Below are 18,300 nucleotides of genomic sequence, written 5' to 3' on the forward strand. Positions count from 1 at the left end.
TTCCAATATAATAAAGCATATAACGAAAAAGCTATCATGGCCTAAAAAGTCTATTTGCAGTATTAGAAAAAAAAAATGACTATCTGTAAGCCGAAAGATGAAAATAAAGATAATATTACTTAACAAATTAGAAAATAGAAGTATACTGACCTTTGAAGACTTGTGCATTGTACGGAGGAAGAGAATCGATAGAGAAAAAAGAAAAGCTGGTAAGGGAGATCTGAGAAGGAAAGGGAAAGTGAAAGTGAAAAGACAATTTATAAATTAAAATAAATTAATAAAAATTAATATTATTTTTAGTTTGTAATTACATAGTTGAATTACACACAATTCTTATGAGAATTTAACCGTGCAATAGGGACGCTAAAATTATCTCAAATTACATAATTATTATAAAATTATTTAGTCAAACAAATACCTTAAAATTTATAATTACTCAGAATTATACTCAGTTTCATTCGGGCCTTGTTTTTCTTGCTTTTTGGAAGTTGATATTGTTGACTTCATTATGACCTGAGTCAACTAATAATAGTGATAATGTTTAATTAATTATTAAAATATTTTGTTAAAGGAAAACGTTATATATTGATTTTTGTAAATTGTGAGGTTTGGGTTGATGTGCATGACTTTGTGTCCCCTTGTGTTTTTACACAAAAACAAGAAAAACCAGATTTGCCTTTTGGTCAATAGAGGCTTGATGTGCTGAAGTTAGTCATGAGTGAAATTGATTATTAATACAACATACATTGTATGCTTAATTTAGATAGTTTTTTTTTCAAAAATAATATAAGATTATTTTATTTGTTATGCATTATAGCTCATATTATTATATGCTTAATCCGAAAGTGAAGAATTTTTTTAAAAAAAATACATATAAATATATTACAAAGATTTGAAAAAGTTTGTGAAGTATTCAAAGTACTATAGTCACCACCCCGTCTGCGAAGCTGTTTATTATTATTAGTGACTTACTTGGGATACATAAACAACATTGTATTATCAACTAATTAAAAAAACGACATGATTATTTTCAGGCAGGCCAAAAAAAATGGGCAGGTTGTTATATAATTTCATAGGTTTAAGTGTTTAACACAGAAGAAAATAATAATTAGTAACAAAACTAATTTTAACTCAACAAACTAATTTGTTTATCGAATATCGTATTTAGCACCCGTTTGGTAAAAATTTTGTTTTTGAATTTTTTAAACATAAAAATGGAAATATTATTTTATTTTTGTTTCTTTATTTTTTTAAAATAAAAAATAATAAACGTGTTTGATAATTTTTATTTTTATTTTTTGTTTAACAATATGATGTGTTGATTTGAAGAAGAGAATAAAAAAAAGAAAAATTGAAAACTATTTAAAAAAAATTTGAAAGTGAAAAAAATTATATTTTCAAAATTTTAATTAAAATTTAAAAAAATAATAAATAAAAATAAAATTACTAAACACATTTTATGTTTAATTGTCAAATAAAAATTTATTTTTTTAAGTGTTACCAATCACTACCTTGGTATGCAAACCCTTGGTTATTAAAATAAAATCTATGTATTATGACATTGTCTGGAAAATTAACCCCATATTCCTCACAAAACAATCATAAAGGCTCTAAATTTGTTGGGAAGAAAAGGCAAGGGAAAGAAAATTAAAGGAAAATAAATATTAAATAAAAATTATTTGGTAGGAGTGAAAAGTGTAAGAAAAAAAAATTGTTTTAACATAATTTAACTAAAAATAAAAGGATCATATTAAAAAAAATGTTAGATTAAAACTAATTAGAGTCGGTAGCTTCTGTAGAAAAAATAATTATTATTAAAATTTCTAAAATATAAAATTAAATATGATATTTAGTTAAAGTTAAAAAAAATCAAATAATATTTAGTTAAAATTAAAAAAAATCAAATAATATTTTATTTATTTATTTGTCTTCACAGCACTCACAATGGATTGAGGTAAACAAGCTAAATTTCTAAACTATAGAGAATAATAGTAAAAATGAGTTTTCAATGGATGAGTTAAATTTGAGTTATTTTACATATTTTTTTACCTTATTGAATAGTATTACTCTACATATAGAGACAACTATTCATTAAGTTAAAATTATCTATTATTTTTTATTTTTTTCTCTTTCAATATTAATTGTATTTTATTTTGTTTCTTTCTTTGAAAAAAATATTTAAATAATGTAAATAAAATATAGAGAATAAATACAGAAGTTTATGTATGGTATAATATAAATGTGTGATGTAAAATAAAAAAACTAAAGTTTTTGTAATGTATTTAGAAAAATAGAGTAGAACATTCATTGGGAGTATGGATGCTCTAAGAACACTCACAACAGCTTCTCTACACTATTTTCAAAATACATAACCAATTTTTTTTTTTTTTCCATTTTATCTTAAATTTTTACATTACACCACATATTAGTTTTTCTACGTTTTCTCTTTACAACATTTAAATATTATACTTCTAGATAATATTTATTTATTTAAATAAAAGAAAATGAGAGAGAAAGAAATAGAAAGAAAGAGAGAAGAATAAAAAAAATTAAATGATAAATAGTATGTAGCTAGGTGGAGAAAGATATACTTTTAATGTAGTTTAGCTAAGCATCTTACTTATTATACATTATTGAAGAATTTTAGTGATTTTAGCTTTGTAACTATTTTACATGATTTATTGTGAATGCCCTTACATATTTGTGTGTTCTTTTTTTTTTTCTTTGTCCAACAATCAAACACAAGATAATTGTTAAGAGACACTAGTGTTATTCAACACCACAAGAATGTGACTATTAATGAAATCATCCTACATATTTTAATTTATTAATTATTATGTAGTATTATTAACTAATTATAAAATGCTACTTCTTATAGTATTGTGCAATTTAAAGTATGGTTTATAATTTTTTAGACCTTGTATTTTTCTTTATTACCTGTTTGGATTTTATGTTTTGATAAATTATTTTTTAGATTATGTATTTTGTAAAATTGTTCAAATAGACCCCTAAATCTGATTTTGATGAATAAAAAATGGAATATAACAACACAGTTTTTAGGCAGAATGACTATATTTTTATTCTGAGTTGTTAGTTTGATGAATTATTTGTGATTTTAGTTCAAAAAAATTTGATCAAAATCGGGTTTATGAGTCTATTTGAACTATTTTAAAAAATATAGGGTCCAAAAGATAATTTATCAAAACACAATGTTTAAATAAATAATGAAACAAAACAAATAGACTAAAAATGTATAAACCTTTTAAATAACAAATATTAACAATCCAAAACCTAAATCTAATCTTCAAAAGAAGACCACGGAAGGTTTGTTAAAGAAAAGAAAAAGAATCCTTCCAATAAAGGAGGGAGAGTGACGTGTGTTTGAATAGGTATATTGGTCAAAAAAGGTCCAAGGCATATTACTTATTAATAATGGTTTTTTTTTTTTACAAAATTATTAATCAAACTTCATTAGAGTGAGAATAAACTAGAAAAAGTTGAACTTATTTTATGGGCTTTTGGGAATATACTTAAATCAACTCACACAACACAATATGCTAATTCAACAAAAGTGTTAAATAATAATAATAAATAAATATATAAAAAGACACGTAGATTAACTAAAATCGTTAAAGTCAAAGCAAAAAAGTATAAAAAAAGTGAAAGTCAAAACAAGAATGCTAGTGAGAGAGAGAGTGACTCCTTGGCCCTCGGCATGCCATCCGAAATGGAAATTGACGAAAAGCACCTTGCCTAATCCCACAATTGTGGAAAAAATTGGAACTTGGCGATGGCTCCAAGTGTTATCATTACAAAGACTTCTGGGTTTTTCTGATTCATTTGCAGAGAATCACTAAAAGCAAGAACTCATTCAGAAAATCCAGCTACCTTACCTGTCTTAAAGACCTCAACCAACCTCCCTACCTATACAACCTACTACATAGATACAAACACATGTAAAGAAAACCCAAGTTCGATTGAAACCCAGTTTTTGTTCTTCCATTTCACTGGGAAAAAAGGGAGCTTTTTTTGGTTAATTAGTTTTGAAAGCCCAATTCCGAGAAGCATCCATGGATTTGAGCTCTTCCCCTAATCACCCCATTACGGTGGTTTCAACCTTCGCTTCGCCGTTTGAGGGTCCTCCTTCAGTTGGGGACTCCAACTCTTCGGCCAGAAAGCCCATAAGTTTGTGGCCTGGAATGTACCATTCGCCGGTGACGAACGCACTGTGGGAAGCCCGCTGTAAGATCTTCGAGAGGCTTCTTGACCCACCTAAGGATGCTCCTCCGCAAAGTGAATTGCTTACCAAGACTCCGTCCCAGAGTAGGACTACCATACTATATAATTTCTCTACGGACTATATCTTGAGAGAGCAGTACAGAGATCCATGGAATGAGGTCAGAATTGGAAAGTTGCTCGAAGACCTTGATGCTTTAGCTGGGACTATCTCCGTTAAGGTACAGCTTTGGTCTTACATTTTTTGTCTTTGTAACAAATTTATGATTGTTTTGGGTGCTTTGTAGGAGAATTGGGTATCTGGGCAGTTGTATAGATGTGTTAATTTGAATACATAGCAAAACCCCAAAGAGAAAGAAGTCTTTTTCAGAATTGGATTATATGTTTGGTGGTGCTGAGATGTAGCTGTATGGGACTTTTTTTTCCCATTTTTTTAATGGTTTTTTTTTTTTGTGAAGGTTATATTTGGAATAGCCTGTTTATGTTTTGATCCAAAATCTTTTATTTTGACTCATAATTTCTTTGGATGGGCCTATCTGAATTGTTTCGTTGGTTTATGTTTGGTCTGGGAGGAGTTAGAAGCCAAAATTATGTGTTCTGATGATTGTTATAATTTTCTTACTTCCATTAAATTTTATTTTTGTGGCACTAACCAAAAGTGTAAACGGCATCTCATGCTAATATGTTTTGTTTTGCAACTTGATTGTGTTGAAATGAGTGTTAGTTTAATCATTTGAAATAAACTAATCTAGATTTCTTTTTTTATTAGCACTGTTCTGACGATGATAGCACAACAAGGCCGCTATTGTTGGTCACTGCTTCTGTTGACAAGATTGTCCTAAAGAAGCCGATTAGTGTTGACATTGATCTGAAAATTGTTGGTGCTGTCATCTGGGTTGGACGGTCATCAATTGAAATTCAACTAGAGGTCTCCCAGTCCACTAAAGGTAATGCTTCAATGTTCCCTGGATAAACGGATCAATGGACTTGGACCCACTTTTTTTTTTCGACAATAGGCTCCCCCGTCTAATTCTACAATATTTAGAGACCAAATAACTATAGCAATTGCTACGTAGGGGTCTAGGAAGGACTCGAATGTCAGACTTTGTAAGAACAAATCACATGCCAGACCATTGAGCTACCCCTCTTGGATGACTTGGACCTACTATATTGATTGTTTTTCTATCCAAATCTCCTTCAACTCTCTCATGCATCCTTGTGAAACTTCTATTTCTATGACCGTGCAACTGAACCTATATTATTACAATATCAATTCCAAAAGCACTATAGCACATGTTTTTGTGGAGTCAAAACAGTTCAATAAAAGCATAAGTTGGTCCAGCTGATGGGTGTTTTTTTTCCTTAATCAAACGCTGCAGTGAAAGAAAGCGGTAAAGATTGAAGAAGGAGTTGTCTAAAATTGAGCTATTTGTTTTGCAGAAGGCTCTAATGCTGCAGATGATGTAGCTCTCTCAGCCAACTTCATTTTTGTGGCTCGTGACTCAAAAACTGCAAAAGCTGCTCCTGTCAATCGACTCTCACCAGAAACCGAACAAGAAAAGTTGCTCTTCGATGAAGCAGAAGCAAGGAGCAGTATGAGGAAAAGGAAGAGAGGAGATCAAGAGAGAAGGGAATTTGAAAATGGGGAAGCAAATAGACTTCAAACACTATTAGCTGAAGGTAGGATATTCTGTGATATGCCTGCTTTAGCAGACAGAGATAGCATTCTTCTAAGGGATACCCGCCAGGAGAACTCTCTGATCTGCCAACCACAGCAGAGAAACATTCATGGTCGAATCTTCGGTGGGTTTTTGCTGCACAGAGCATTTGAACTGGCTTTCTCTACCGCTTATGCCTTTGCAGGCTTGGTGCCTTACTTTTTAGAAATCGACCATGTTGATTTCTCAAGACCTGTGAGTATACTGTATAGTAGACTACAATTATGTAACTTATGTACTACTTTAGCAATAATAACTCTGTAAACACTGTCTTATGAGCAGGTGGACGTTGGAGACTTCCTGCGATTGAAATCATGTGTGCTGTACACAGAACTTCATAATCCTGATCAGCCCCTAATTAATATAGAAGTTGTTGCTCATGTTACTAGGCCAGAGCTCCGGTCAAGTGAGGTAAGACACTATAGAGTAAATGTTCAGAGAATAAGAAAATCTTAGGTTCTTAGGCAGACAGAAAATCTACAGTACCCAGTTAGTCTTTGGTGCTTTTCTGAGTGTTCATGAATTTTCTATTTTACTTGGTTATGTATGGCTTATCTATGTGTTTTTACTATATTGTAGGTATCAAATACCTTTTATTTCACTTTCACTGTGCGACCAGAGGCAAAGGCCACAAAGAATGGCTACAGGATTCGGAATGTGGTTCCAGCAACAGAGGAAGAAGCGCGCCGCATACTGGAACGTATGGATGCTGAGGCCTGCATTTAGTTAAGGCTTTGGCAAAAATTAAATAAATAAAGAAAGCTAACAGAAAGTCTGAAACAAATGGCTTTTGCTTATAGTAAATGTATGAATTTGATCTCCATTGGGAAAGACACTAGTATCTTAAAATGTTGTAGCTTCTCTAATTTGGCTTTGTACCACCTTACTTTATTATTGAATGCAAGGCCGTGTTGCTTTAACTAGTTCGGATGAATGTCAAAAACTTGACTTGGTTCAAGCTTAAAATCCAGCTTACAATGCATTTTTCATACAAAATAATTATTAAGATAATAATAATAAGAAGAAGAAGAATAAGATGTAGTATGTTTATCTTTGGTTTCATTACTCTCGATTAATTGCAAAGCGCGCTTTAAACAATAGCAGCGTTTCTATCTATATATTCAAGTTTTCACAGGGTACATATCCGACTAGTTCCACATACAAGTACAGCTAATTCTACCAAAACAAAATCTGCTATGTATATTATCTATAGAAGGAACTCAATCTTTTACATGGGACTTTTGTACAGGTACAAATCTGGGAAGGGAAGAAAAAGGAAAAAGACAATATATAATATTTATATATAAAGACCTGGCAACATCTTTTACTACCTCAGATTTCAGGCAGTTTCTTGCTAAGCAACAAAAATGCTAACATGAAATGAGACACATATACTAAGGAGATGTGCACTCGTCGTCAGATGAACTGTGGTGCCGCCTATTGGGCGGTACAGGTACAGGTAAAACTTGCGCCAGCAATGGATTCACTGGAACTGGAAATTTATGGGCAGAACTAACGATTGTTCTCTCGTTGATCATACCCACTTCCTTGCAGACCCTATCTAAGACAGTAAGAAAATCCCTCACCACCATGAAGATTCTGAAAGGGTGAGCTTCTTCTTTAGCAGAGTTTCCATGGAAATACTCGGTGATCTCTTTAACAAGAGACAGGGCAACACTTTCTTGAGCTTGAATTCTATAAATTTCCTCCTCAGCCATTTTCATGAATCTCTCCATTGATTCGGAAAACTTTTGGCAGCTTTCATCTGACCCTGTCGTCGCATTTAGTCGCACAACCTCCCTTATGTTGCTGATTCCTCTAGAAAGCTTGGACACATCACTGCTAAGCACATCAGAATCCATGGTTGCAGATTTCTTCACATTGGCGAGCTCAGAACTGAGACTAGAAACAACTTGGAGGCCAAGCTTCCTGCACTTGGCATCTTCACTTGAAGTAGAGCTTGGAGTCTGGTTAGAACCAGAGAAACGAGCACCTTCAGTCCTTATGATTTCTTGTACAACAAAATGCAAAAGTGTGGTTTTTCCATCAGCTCCCTTTACGTCGACCAATTTGAGAAGTGTGTCGAGCTTGAATGCATGAGCCTCACCACGGTTGGTCCCAACATTCATTCTGTTTCCAGTTTTTAGTACAGCTTCTAGGAGCTTCATAAACATTCTACTGTTCCTCAGTTCTTCACAGGCAGCCTATGAAACAGAGAAACTGATGAGATAAGACACTTAAGGAGAGGAAAACAGAAAAGAATAATAAGTAAAACTTGCAATGTCGAATGGATAGAAAGATGAGAGACAATGCACTTTACCTCTAAAGTCTCGAAAGACTTCTTGAGGTAGTCAACCTCAGTCTCAAAATTAGCAATGTAAAGCATTGCATCGACCCTTTTGAATGCAAAGGGTACATCAAGCACTGCCTTCAGAAATTTCTCGGCAGGGCCAAGCTTGGCTGGTGAATCATCTTTGTAATCCTTCAGCTTACGTTCCTCTTCTTTTGTTGGAGCCATCTTCAATAAACTTTCAAGCAGCTCATTCCCGAGTGCATCAGCATTGCCTGTATTACGATCGGAACATTTTAGTTGCATGAAATGCAATTTTCTTTCCTAGAATTAGTAAAAGCATAGCTAACTATGATATTAAGCTAGTTAAGCACTGGGACCTATTCATTACCTCAGCTATTAGAGAAAGAAAAGAAAAACAATGGAAATTTCACGAAGAGAGATATAAAACAATGTATGAAGAATCAAAACAACTAACCATTAAAAAAATGAGCATAAAAAAGGATAATCAAAACATGCAAAATTAGAGCTGACTTTAATTTCATTTAAAAACAACTACTGATGAAGAATGAGCCTCGGGAGAACATATTGCTTTTCTTTTTCTTTTTTTCTCGTAATCATGAACATCAACCACCAAAGAGTACGAAAATAACTTTACGCCAACCTAATCAAGGCATTTCTCACATAATGGAGCTTAAAAAAAGAGAAAAGGAAACTTCAAAATTGTCCTAAAAGAAGTTGGCATATATACCTTCTATAAGGGCTTCACAGACTTCCTCAATTGTCACATTGAGTGCCCTCAACGAAATTGCAATATTTTGTGACTTCTTAGGATCAAGCACTCTATTTTCTGAATTTGGCGAAGGAAGAACTGAGCGTGGAGTTGTCTCCTTTGGTTTTGAGTTGGGGGTGTTCACAACAAACAATGTCTCAATCATTTCTTCATTCAACCTGAAATCAACACAGTCATATAACCGAATTAAGAATTGAAGCAATTTACCAACTAACAATAATACCACAGCAAAAATGGAAACCAGATAAAGAACAGTACAAGTTATATCTTACTTAAATGAGCTTGATCTTAGCTGATCCCACACCATTTCACGATCAGAGCTAGCTCTAACTTTATCCCAATGTAAAGGCTTCAACTTTGGCTTTGTGATCTCCTCTTCATTCTCCACGGAATTAGAAATTGGTGGCAACTCCATTGGAGAAATAGAAACATTTGATGTGTTTTGAAACACAAAAGGCCTCGAAGGTGGTGTAAGAACAGGAGGCTTAGAGATGGGTTGGCCAGTAGGAGTTGCAAGAATTGGAGCTTCCAACTGTCTAAGTGAAAATGGAGGCGGTGGTGGCAACGGGGGCGGCGGCGGCGGAACTGTAAGAGGCTGCGGCTTAAGAGTACTGATAGTTTCCACTAAAGGCTCAACAATTTTATCAGAGTCATTGGATGTTCTTGGTGATTCATCTGAATTGTGAAGGATATCTCTCTCTGGTGATGAAGAGGGAGGAGAAGAAGAAAGAGACCGCCTAGTAAGATCCAAATCGTATAACAAACCATCAGAAGCGTCAGAACTTCTTGGTGATGCATCTGGGTTATTTGGTAAGTCTCTCTCTGGAGATGAGGAAAGCGAAGTCGACGCTGAAGTAACCTGACTGTTATTATCAGAAGCGTTTGGTAATTTTGGAGAATTCTTTGCATAATTCTCCATTACTGCGTCGTCCTCAGATTCTGATAATGATAAAGAAGATAAAGATGGTGATGGAGACAGACGTTTTCGATCTGAAGCAACTGATACTCTAGGTGGTGCATCTTGATTCTTCTCCACACCTCTCATCGGAGACAAAGATGGTGAAAGAGATCCCATATGTGGATCCAAATCAAATAGAAGTGCAGCAGAAGCATCATCTGGGATTTTCGCTACTTCTCTCTCCGGCGACAGGGAAGGTGGAGACGGTGAAAGAAGCTGCCATTTCTTCTCAGAAGCATTCGATACTTTAGGAGATTCTTCTGTGTAATCCTCAACAACTCTCTCCGGTGACGATGAATATAAAGACGATGAACAAGATTGCTGTTTTCGACCCGAAACAGCCGACTCCGTTGGGGACGCAGCATCTGGGTTCTTCTCCAAGCCTCTGACTGGCGACGAAGAAGCCGAAGACAGTAATGGAGACTGTCTAATTCCATCAAAGCCACCTGGGTATTCGTTCAGAGCTATATCTGGAACAGTTGACAGTGGAGACAGCGAAGGAGACAGTACATTTTGATGGGAAACATTGGATACTCGTGGTGTCGATTCAGCTGAATTCTTCTCCACATTGGATACTCTCTCCGGGGACAACGACGGCGAAAGAACATTTGTTTCATTGACCAACGACTTCGTATAATGCAATTGCGGTGGAGGAGAAGGAGTAGCCGGCAAATCTGAAGACTCGGGCGACTTGAACGATTCTGGTCTTACGGGACTCGAGCCAAGAGGGGGAGAGTAACAAATTGAATGTGAACGATCAGGCGAAGCTGAACTCGACGATGAGCATGAGCATGAACTTGAGCCACTGGTTCTTACCGGGAATTTTTCGGAGGCCACAGCGGCGAACACTCTCCGCGAACCCGATCCAGTACCAATGGAGCTTTCACGTCCACCCAAAGACCCTCTAGGCGAGTAAAACTCTTCCTCTTCTTCATCAGCAGTGGAACCCACTTCACCATTCCCATAATTTAACGCCAAACTCTGTCGGGCCAGCGGCGGAAGCGGGTGAAGCTCCGGAGACTCCATTTTCCGGGCATCCAAACGGCTACGCTCACCGCCATTGTTACGCGAGTCCGCTCCCTCTTCGATTCTCCGCGAATCGACCAGAGTACCCAGATAAAGAAACTCAGAGCTCGAGGAGGTAGTTCGCAGCTTGTGAGCTCTATTATTTGTGGAAGTCGTAGTCGTAGTCGTTGCCAAAGTCACATTCGGTTCGGGATTCGCTGGGAACAACCTGTTACTATTCTCCGATCTGTAAGTCTTGTCGTCGGCGAAGTCACGGTTGCGCCTCCGGCGGCAGTAGAAGAAAACGACAATGGCGAGTACGAGTAGAGCAGAAACGACAGCAGCGATGGATAAAGCAACAAGCTTATGAGAAGCAGGTTTTGGAGAAGGAGTCTGGGGCAAGATCAGGGACGATATATTGGCCGGAAAAGAAGCAAAAGTGGCCGGAGAAGGAGGCGGAGGCGGAGCAACGAAAGTAGGGAAGAAAGGAGCGTCAGAGGGAGGAGTAGGGGTAGTGGAAAAAGGGTATTTAGGATTGGGATTCGAATTAGATATCAATGGGGTCGGCGGCTCCGACGGAGGGAGCGAGTCTAGAGGGACGAAAGGCTGGTGAAGAATCCTACGCCGTGAAACGACAACGGTCTCAGCACTGGAACGCAAAGAAAGCAACGAAAACGACAACAAGTAAAACAAGAAGAAAGAGAGAGTGGGCATTGTTTGCCTCCTGGACCTGGACTCCCCAGCTTGAGAGAGAGAAAGTGAAAAATGGGATTGAGATGGAGATGAAGCAGTAATGGCAGATGATTTGGTAGGGACTGTGTGTATTTGCAGATGTAGAGAGAGAGAGAGTGAGAAAGAGAGTGAAAAGGTGAAAAAGACTAATAAAAGAGAGCGTTAGTTGATAATGGAGATGAGCTTCTTCTACTTCATCTGCATCCAGCTAAGATTCTGCTGTTACTCTTTGTTTTAGTTCCCTCCACTGAACCACGCCATTTTTTTTCTTTAAATTATAATTTAAAACTCTAATTTCAATAATTATTAACTCATCAAAATTATTTTTACTTGCTACTCAAATATTTTATTTATCTATTTATTTATTTATTTTTATATTGCTTTTTGTTTTGTGGCTCTATAATACGTACACGGTTAGTGGCTTTTTCGGAGTACTTTCTTGCTCGTTAGGGAATCTATGTGTGATGCAATTTTATTGAATCTTTCTATTTTATTTTTTTTATTAATTTAAAATGGTAATTTAATTTAATGGCGTAACAAACCAACTTCTTGTCCGAAGGAAGGAATTCACAGCTTAATTTAGCACCCAACTCGCAACTCCAATTTTTTTTTTCATTAATTCCCAATAAGTTGATGAAATGAAATGAAGTTAATATTTTTTTAATATAAATTAAAAATTATTAATTAATGGTTAGTATTATATTACGGTAAAAAAGGATCTCACACCGAAAATTTAGAGGTAGATTCGGACCACCTTTTACTAAATAATTACACTAAAGTTTAAGCTTAAATTTTGGAGATAAAATAGATAGACCCTTTTACCACGCTTTATTTTAATAATAATTGGTCATCATATTCATGACCAAAATTATTGTATAAATAATAAAATCATAAAAGTATTTTTTTCAAAAAATAAAATAAAATATTCCTATAACAAATTTCTTATTTTTTAATTTTCAAACATTTTTACCGATGATTGCGATCGTTTTTTGTCAACAAAATTGACTCCCTTTTCAAACTGATCGAGTTTCAATCAATAACAGCTCACGGATTCGGAAAATATATAAATAGTAGCTACACTAGTTTGAATGATAAAAATGGATAAAATATTTTATGTTACCAATTAGAGAAAAAAAAAAGTCATGAAAATTTTCAAATAAAATTCTATTTATAATGTGATTTTGAATTTGTGTCATGTGTGTACTTTATTTATTATATTTAAAGAATTTTGATTATACATGTAATCTTATTTTGTATTTTATTAATTCAAATAAAATAATATATTTTTAAGATTTTATTTCAGTTTTTCACTATTAATTGTGCTGATTAACATGTGTTATGTTGCATGTTATTTCTCTGTTCATAGTAATAAATTTAATTCGATTATATAATTGTCTAAATTATATATTAAGACAAATTAGCTCTCAAAAACCCTCATTATGTAATAAAAAATATATAAGCACACTCGAAACTTAAATAATATAGTATTTCTTTTTATTAACCTTAATCATCATTGTTATAAATATTATTTTCTCTTGAAATACATTTAAACTAAATAGTTCTACTTTATCAAGTTAGAAAATACATTTTCTTCGCCTCACAAATTTTTAGATTAATGGCTAGATTGATTGAAGTGTTATTATTTATTAGAAGATTAAGTACATCAAACATAATCTAAAATACATTAAATATTAATCAAAGTATATAAAAATATAACAAGGTACATTCTATTTTATTTTTATTAAAAAAAAAGGTAAATATACATTTAGTATATGTGTTTTATCGAAATACACAGTTGCAACCCTGTGTTTATGATTATTTGGTACGCTCTATTTGCAATTCGTACAAATTTGGTATCCTCTTTCACTGGACTGTAGCAACTCATTTTTTAAATATGACCATATTATCCATCTTTTTAATGATTTTTTTTATTTTTGTTATTTTAAAATATTTTTTAAATTAGTAAAATAAAAAATTGATTTAACAAATGAATCAATTAAATGTAAATTTTGAAATAAAAAATAATATAAATTAATTTTAAAATAGAAAATATTTAATGAAACTATTTTAATTAATTAAATAAACATAAATATGTTTGATTCGAAATATAAATTAAAAAAATAAACCAATATTTTCAAATTAATTAAAGTAAACTAAGAACTAATAATTTTTTTTAAGTTTTAATTAAATTATTTTTGTTTGAATTTATTATTAAATTTTGACTTTTAAGTTTATGGTGTTGACTTTAATTTTTTGGTTTAAGTTTAGGGGTTAGATTTTTTTTTATTTAAATTATTTCAAAATTTTAATTATACATTTATTAATTAATTCATAAAATATTTTATAATAACAAAAATCATTAAAAGAATACCAATATAGTCATATTTAAAATATGAGTTCACTTTATAAACATAATGCACTAAATATGTATTTCGATAAAACACAATATACAAAATAAATACTTACCTTAAAAAAAATCAACAATTCTTAAAATTAGTTTTCTTAAAATATACACGTGTCCTTCAAAAATATGTATATACACGTGTGAATATATATATATATATATATACATATATATGTATGTTCGTGACATTGTCTACACAAAGTCTAGTCACCACATCAAAACCATTATGAGAAAAAGATTGTGAAAGTGAAAATTATGTCACCATATTGTTTATTGATATGGTCTATACTTCATATAAATATGGGGCTTTGTGCAAAATCAACGTTAACGAGATCTGAAAGTAATTAAATGTCAATATTCTTAGTTTTTGTAGTAAAATAGTCGAATAATTTTTTAATATTACATATTATTAAATATATCAATTAGTTTTTGTAGTAAAATAGTCTAATAATTTTTTTAATAAAGTTATTTTAATTTTTTTTGTTTTTTATTAATTGTTGAATGATATATCATACCACAAAATATATATACTGAGATTAAAAAATAATATACCAACAAAAACTTACAAAATTATTACTAAAAAATTTATATATTATACTAACAAAATTATATACTACCATTAATATAATGTATAAACCATGATATAAAATTATATTCTGTCATTATATACAATAAGATAGAAACTAAATATCATAAAAAAATGATATATTATATCACAAAAAATATATACATTAATTGAAAAATAATATACCAACAACCCATAAAAAAATTTAAAAAAAAACAATACAAATTTAAAATAAAAACTAATTAAACAAAACTAACATACACATACTAATATATTAAAGTCACAAGTTCCTAAATAAATAAAAAAAATTATAAAAAATATTAATTTAGATAATCAATTATGTAAAATGATAATTGAAGACATTAATTTCCTAATGTTATTATTTTTTATCATTTAAAAATTAATATTGATTTACCTTGTATGGAAAGAAAAATTCTAGAAGGAAGGCACGTGAGTCACGTGACATGGGAAGAGGAAGACGAGAGTAGAGGGGTAGGGTTATGTATTGTTTGGTAAGGGCACACGTAACGTAAGTACATGTTGTCACTACGACCGAGAGCGAGATCCTCCGCCCGCCCAGCCACACCCCACGGCGTGTGTACTACTACTACAACCATTTTAAACGCTGTCGTTTTGGAAAACTATGTCTATGTGCAGACACAGTAGTACTATACTAACTAACCACTAAACCCAAAGCAACCTACATTGACTATAATGACCATATGATATCCCTATTCCCTATTCTCTTTACACATTATATTATTATATATATGACCACCACCACCCACCGACGCCTCCTATCCAAAAACAAATTCATTAAATTTTGGCCTAAAAGGGACTAAGTCGGTGGGTCCAACTCTGTGTGTGTTCTTTCTGTTCTGACCAAACGTGGCTGACCTTTTGTTTTTGGGGTACCCTGTTCTCATTTTTCCACCACCAAAATTCATGATTTTGTCTCTTTATATCTAATGCTAAGTGACTCTTTTCTATTCTAAATGTTCTCCTCTTCTTTTTTCCTCAAAAAAATATATTATTATTATAATAAATATCTCACACATTTATGGATCTATATTAATTCTATAAGTATACTATGAGAGATTATATCAATATCACTTAATGTTGCATAAGATGATAGGTTAAATTTAATATCAACCTCTTAACTTTTAATCCTATATTTATATTACGAAAAATTGGTGATAATGACATCTTTTTTTAAGTAATTTTGTACTCTCTCTTACTTTTGATAATCTTTTGCAAAATGATCGCTGTCTAAAATTCGACTAGTTGTTTAAATTTTTCAATTAGGTATCTAAAATTTTCGACCGATTGTTTGAATTTTTCGACTAGGTGTCTAAATTATGAGATGTCATTTGGCTAATAATTATTAAAATTAGGCTAGAGTGCAAAATAACTTTAAAAATAAGTTATTTTGACAAATGACCTTTATATTATAATGTAGTTTATGCATTTTTTGAATTATCTTTGCTCTTTTCAGGCAACAATATTTGTTTTATGCACAAATTTATATACTCTTAGTTTAGGCTATTTTTTCGGACTCTTCTTTAGTTTTGACCATTTAAAAGATTTATTGTCTAATGTTTCGGAAGCAATTCTATTTTATATTGGTCACCTTCGTAATTAAAGTAACCCATGTGTTAGTTAAGTATTGATTTTAAGCTAAACAATAAACTTACTTGAATGGAAAAAAAAAAAACCATCCACCAATCGATAATCTATTTACTTTGCAATCTCATTAATGATTATTTTCTTTTCTTTTTTTATATAAAATATAATATTAAATTACATCAATTATGATATAATAAATTTCGGAGACCGTTATTGTCTCTCCCAACAAATTTCATATTCTATAGTCTCACGTAGCAGTACATCACCATTTGCTATTTTTAAATTATTTAATGAATACATTGTACCATATACTCATACTCGTCCAACCTTACATAAGTTTATAATCATTAATTTAATAATACTAATAATTAATAAATCCATCATTATGGTTGTGATTCTATATTATTAATATGTTGATGACCATCTAAGGTAGTTTTGCTCTGAGTGTGCTAATAATATATATATATATAAATATAAATATATATATAACATAGTAGCATTTTTTTGAGCCGACACCCACCATTTAAATATGCTCTAATAACATGTGGTTGCTATACTAACTCTCTGCTTCATTTTTATTTTTTTTATTATTATAATTATAATTATAATACGCCTCACTTATTAATGTTATAATTAAAGTTAAATATATAGTTTTGTCAAAAAAAAAAAAAAGTTAAATATATAGTCATTGGTAAATAAATGGAGTCAAATTTAGTGTTGACTGAATGTTACCGTATATCTATGTGTTTTGCAGTCAATGTTAGACACTAGACATTCGATATGATATGGTAACAATATTAAACTTATAAATATCGAACATAGTCACAACTCACACAACTTTCTATGTTTAAGGGGGAAAAAGTATTAATTAGTTCTTTAGGAGTAAATAAATATTGTACCTGTAGCATGTTTTTGTAAGAATAAACTTATATTAATCGTTATTTTTTTTTTAAATTTAACTACTACTTTGAGAAATAGTCATAGAATTTTGGAGGAGAGAATTTTATATTTAAATTTGAAACCAGTTTTTATTTTGTTAGGAGATACATTTCGTTTATTTTACAACTCTAGAATCAATTATTTTATTAACTAGTTGGTTATTAGTAATTAAAAGTCTAAATATATCAAACTAAGTTTAAAATACAATAAATTTTAATCTAATTATATATATAAAAAAAACAAAATTTGTGATATATAATGCATTTAATTTTTTACCAAAGAAGACAAAAGGTTAAAGTACATGAAAACTTGTTGTAAAAATAATGTGATATTATCTTAAAATATACATAAATAAAAAAACTATTATCTTAACTTTTTTTTTTTTAACAATGAAACATTTAATTTTTTAGTGTAATATTTGTGTGTAACGATTACTACTTTAATCAATTTATTGGAAATTGTTTAAAATTATAATTAGATTAGTATTTAATAATATTTTTTTTCGTGAATATCTAATTCTGCTATAAATTTTTGTTATCTTGACGGTGAATTTACGTGGTATTTTATTGGTATTATGTTTACGTGTAACTTTTATTATTTTTATGATAGATACTCATAATAATAATATAGAAAAATATATTTTTATGGTCTTAAATGCGCTTTTCTGAATTTTTGTTTTCAATAATATTCATAATTATTGTTACATAAACATATGTATATACGATAAAATTATTTTGTATGGGAGTTATTTTTCCCCAATATATATTTGTTTTTTCTATTATTATTTATAAATAATATAATGTCTTTGATTAGGGGAATATTAATAAAAGCCACGAAAAATATAAAATAAAAATTAAGCTCGGCTTTTAAAGAGTGTTTTATGGCATTTGTCAAAAAAAGAAAGAAAAAAAAAGATGTGTTATGCCACATATAAAAGTATAATATATTGTACTTTATATATATTAAATAAAAATAACGTGCAATATGCACGTTTAGTTTTATTTATAAAATTTATTAATTATTTTTATTAAATT

The 18,300-nt window shown here is 31.3% G+C and overlaps 2 protein-coding genes across 2 annotated transcripts; one reads left to right on the forward strand and one right to left on the reverse strand.

The window, feature by feature from the left end:
- Window positions 1-3,703: 3,703 nt before the first annotated feature.
- Window positions 3,704-6,877, forward strand: LOC133786298 (acyl-coenzyme A thioesterase 2, chloroplastic). Its single transcript, XM_062225469.1, has 5 exons — window positions 3,704-4,457; window positions 5,006-5,183; window positions 5,677-6,149; window positions 6,237-6,365; window positions 6,534-6,877. The coding sequence occupies exons 1-5, from the start codon at window positions 4,071-4,073 to the stop codon at window positions 6,678-6,680; spliced, it is 1,314 nt and encodes a 437-aa protein (XP_062081453.1). The 5' UTR covers window positions 3,704-4,070; the 3' UTR covers window positions 6,681-6,877.
- Window positions 6,878-6,993: 116 nt separating this feature from the next.
- On the reverse strand, window positions 6,994-11,970 carry LOC133786282 (formin-like protein 1). The gene is made up of 4 exons (XM_062225468.1): window positions 9,310-11,970; window positions 8,996-9,195; window positions 8,275-8,519; window positions 6,994-8,158 (listed from the first exon to the last, which is right to left on the reverse strand). Exons 1-4 carry the CDS (start codon window positions 11,712-11,714, stop codon window positions 7,349-7,351), a joined length of 3,660 nt encoding a protein of 1,219 aa, XP_062081452.1. The 5' UTR covers window positions 11,715-11,970; the 3' UTR covers window positions 6,994-7,348.
- Between the last annotated feature and the right edge of the window lie 6,330 nt (window positions 11,971-18,300).

This window comes from Humulus lupulus, chromosome 1 (genome assembly GCF_963169125.1).
Source record: "Humulus lupulus chromosome 1, drHumLupu1.1, whole genome shotgun sequence".
In the NCBI taxonomy this organism is placed as follows: Eukaryota; Viridiplantae; Streptophyta; class Magnoliopsida; order Rosales; family Cannabaceae; genus Humulus; species Humulus lupulus.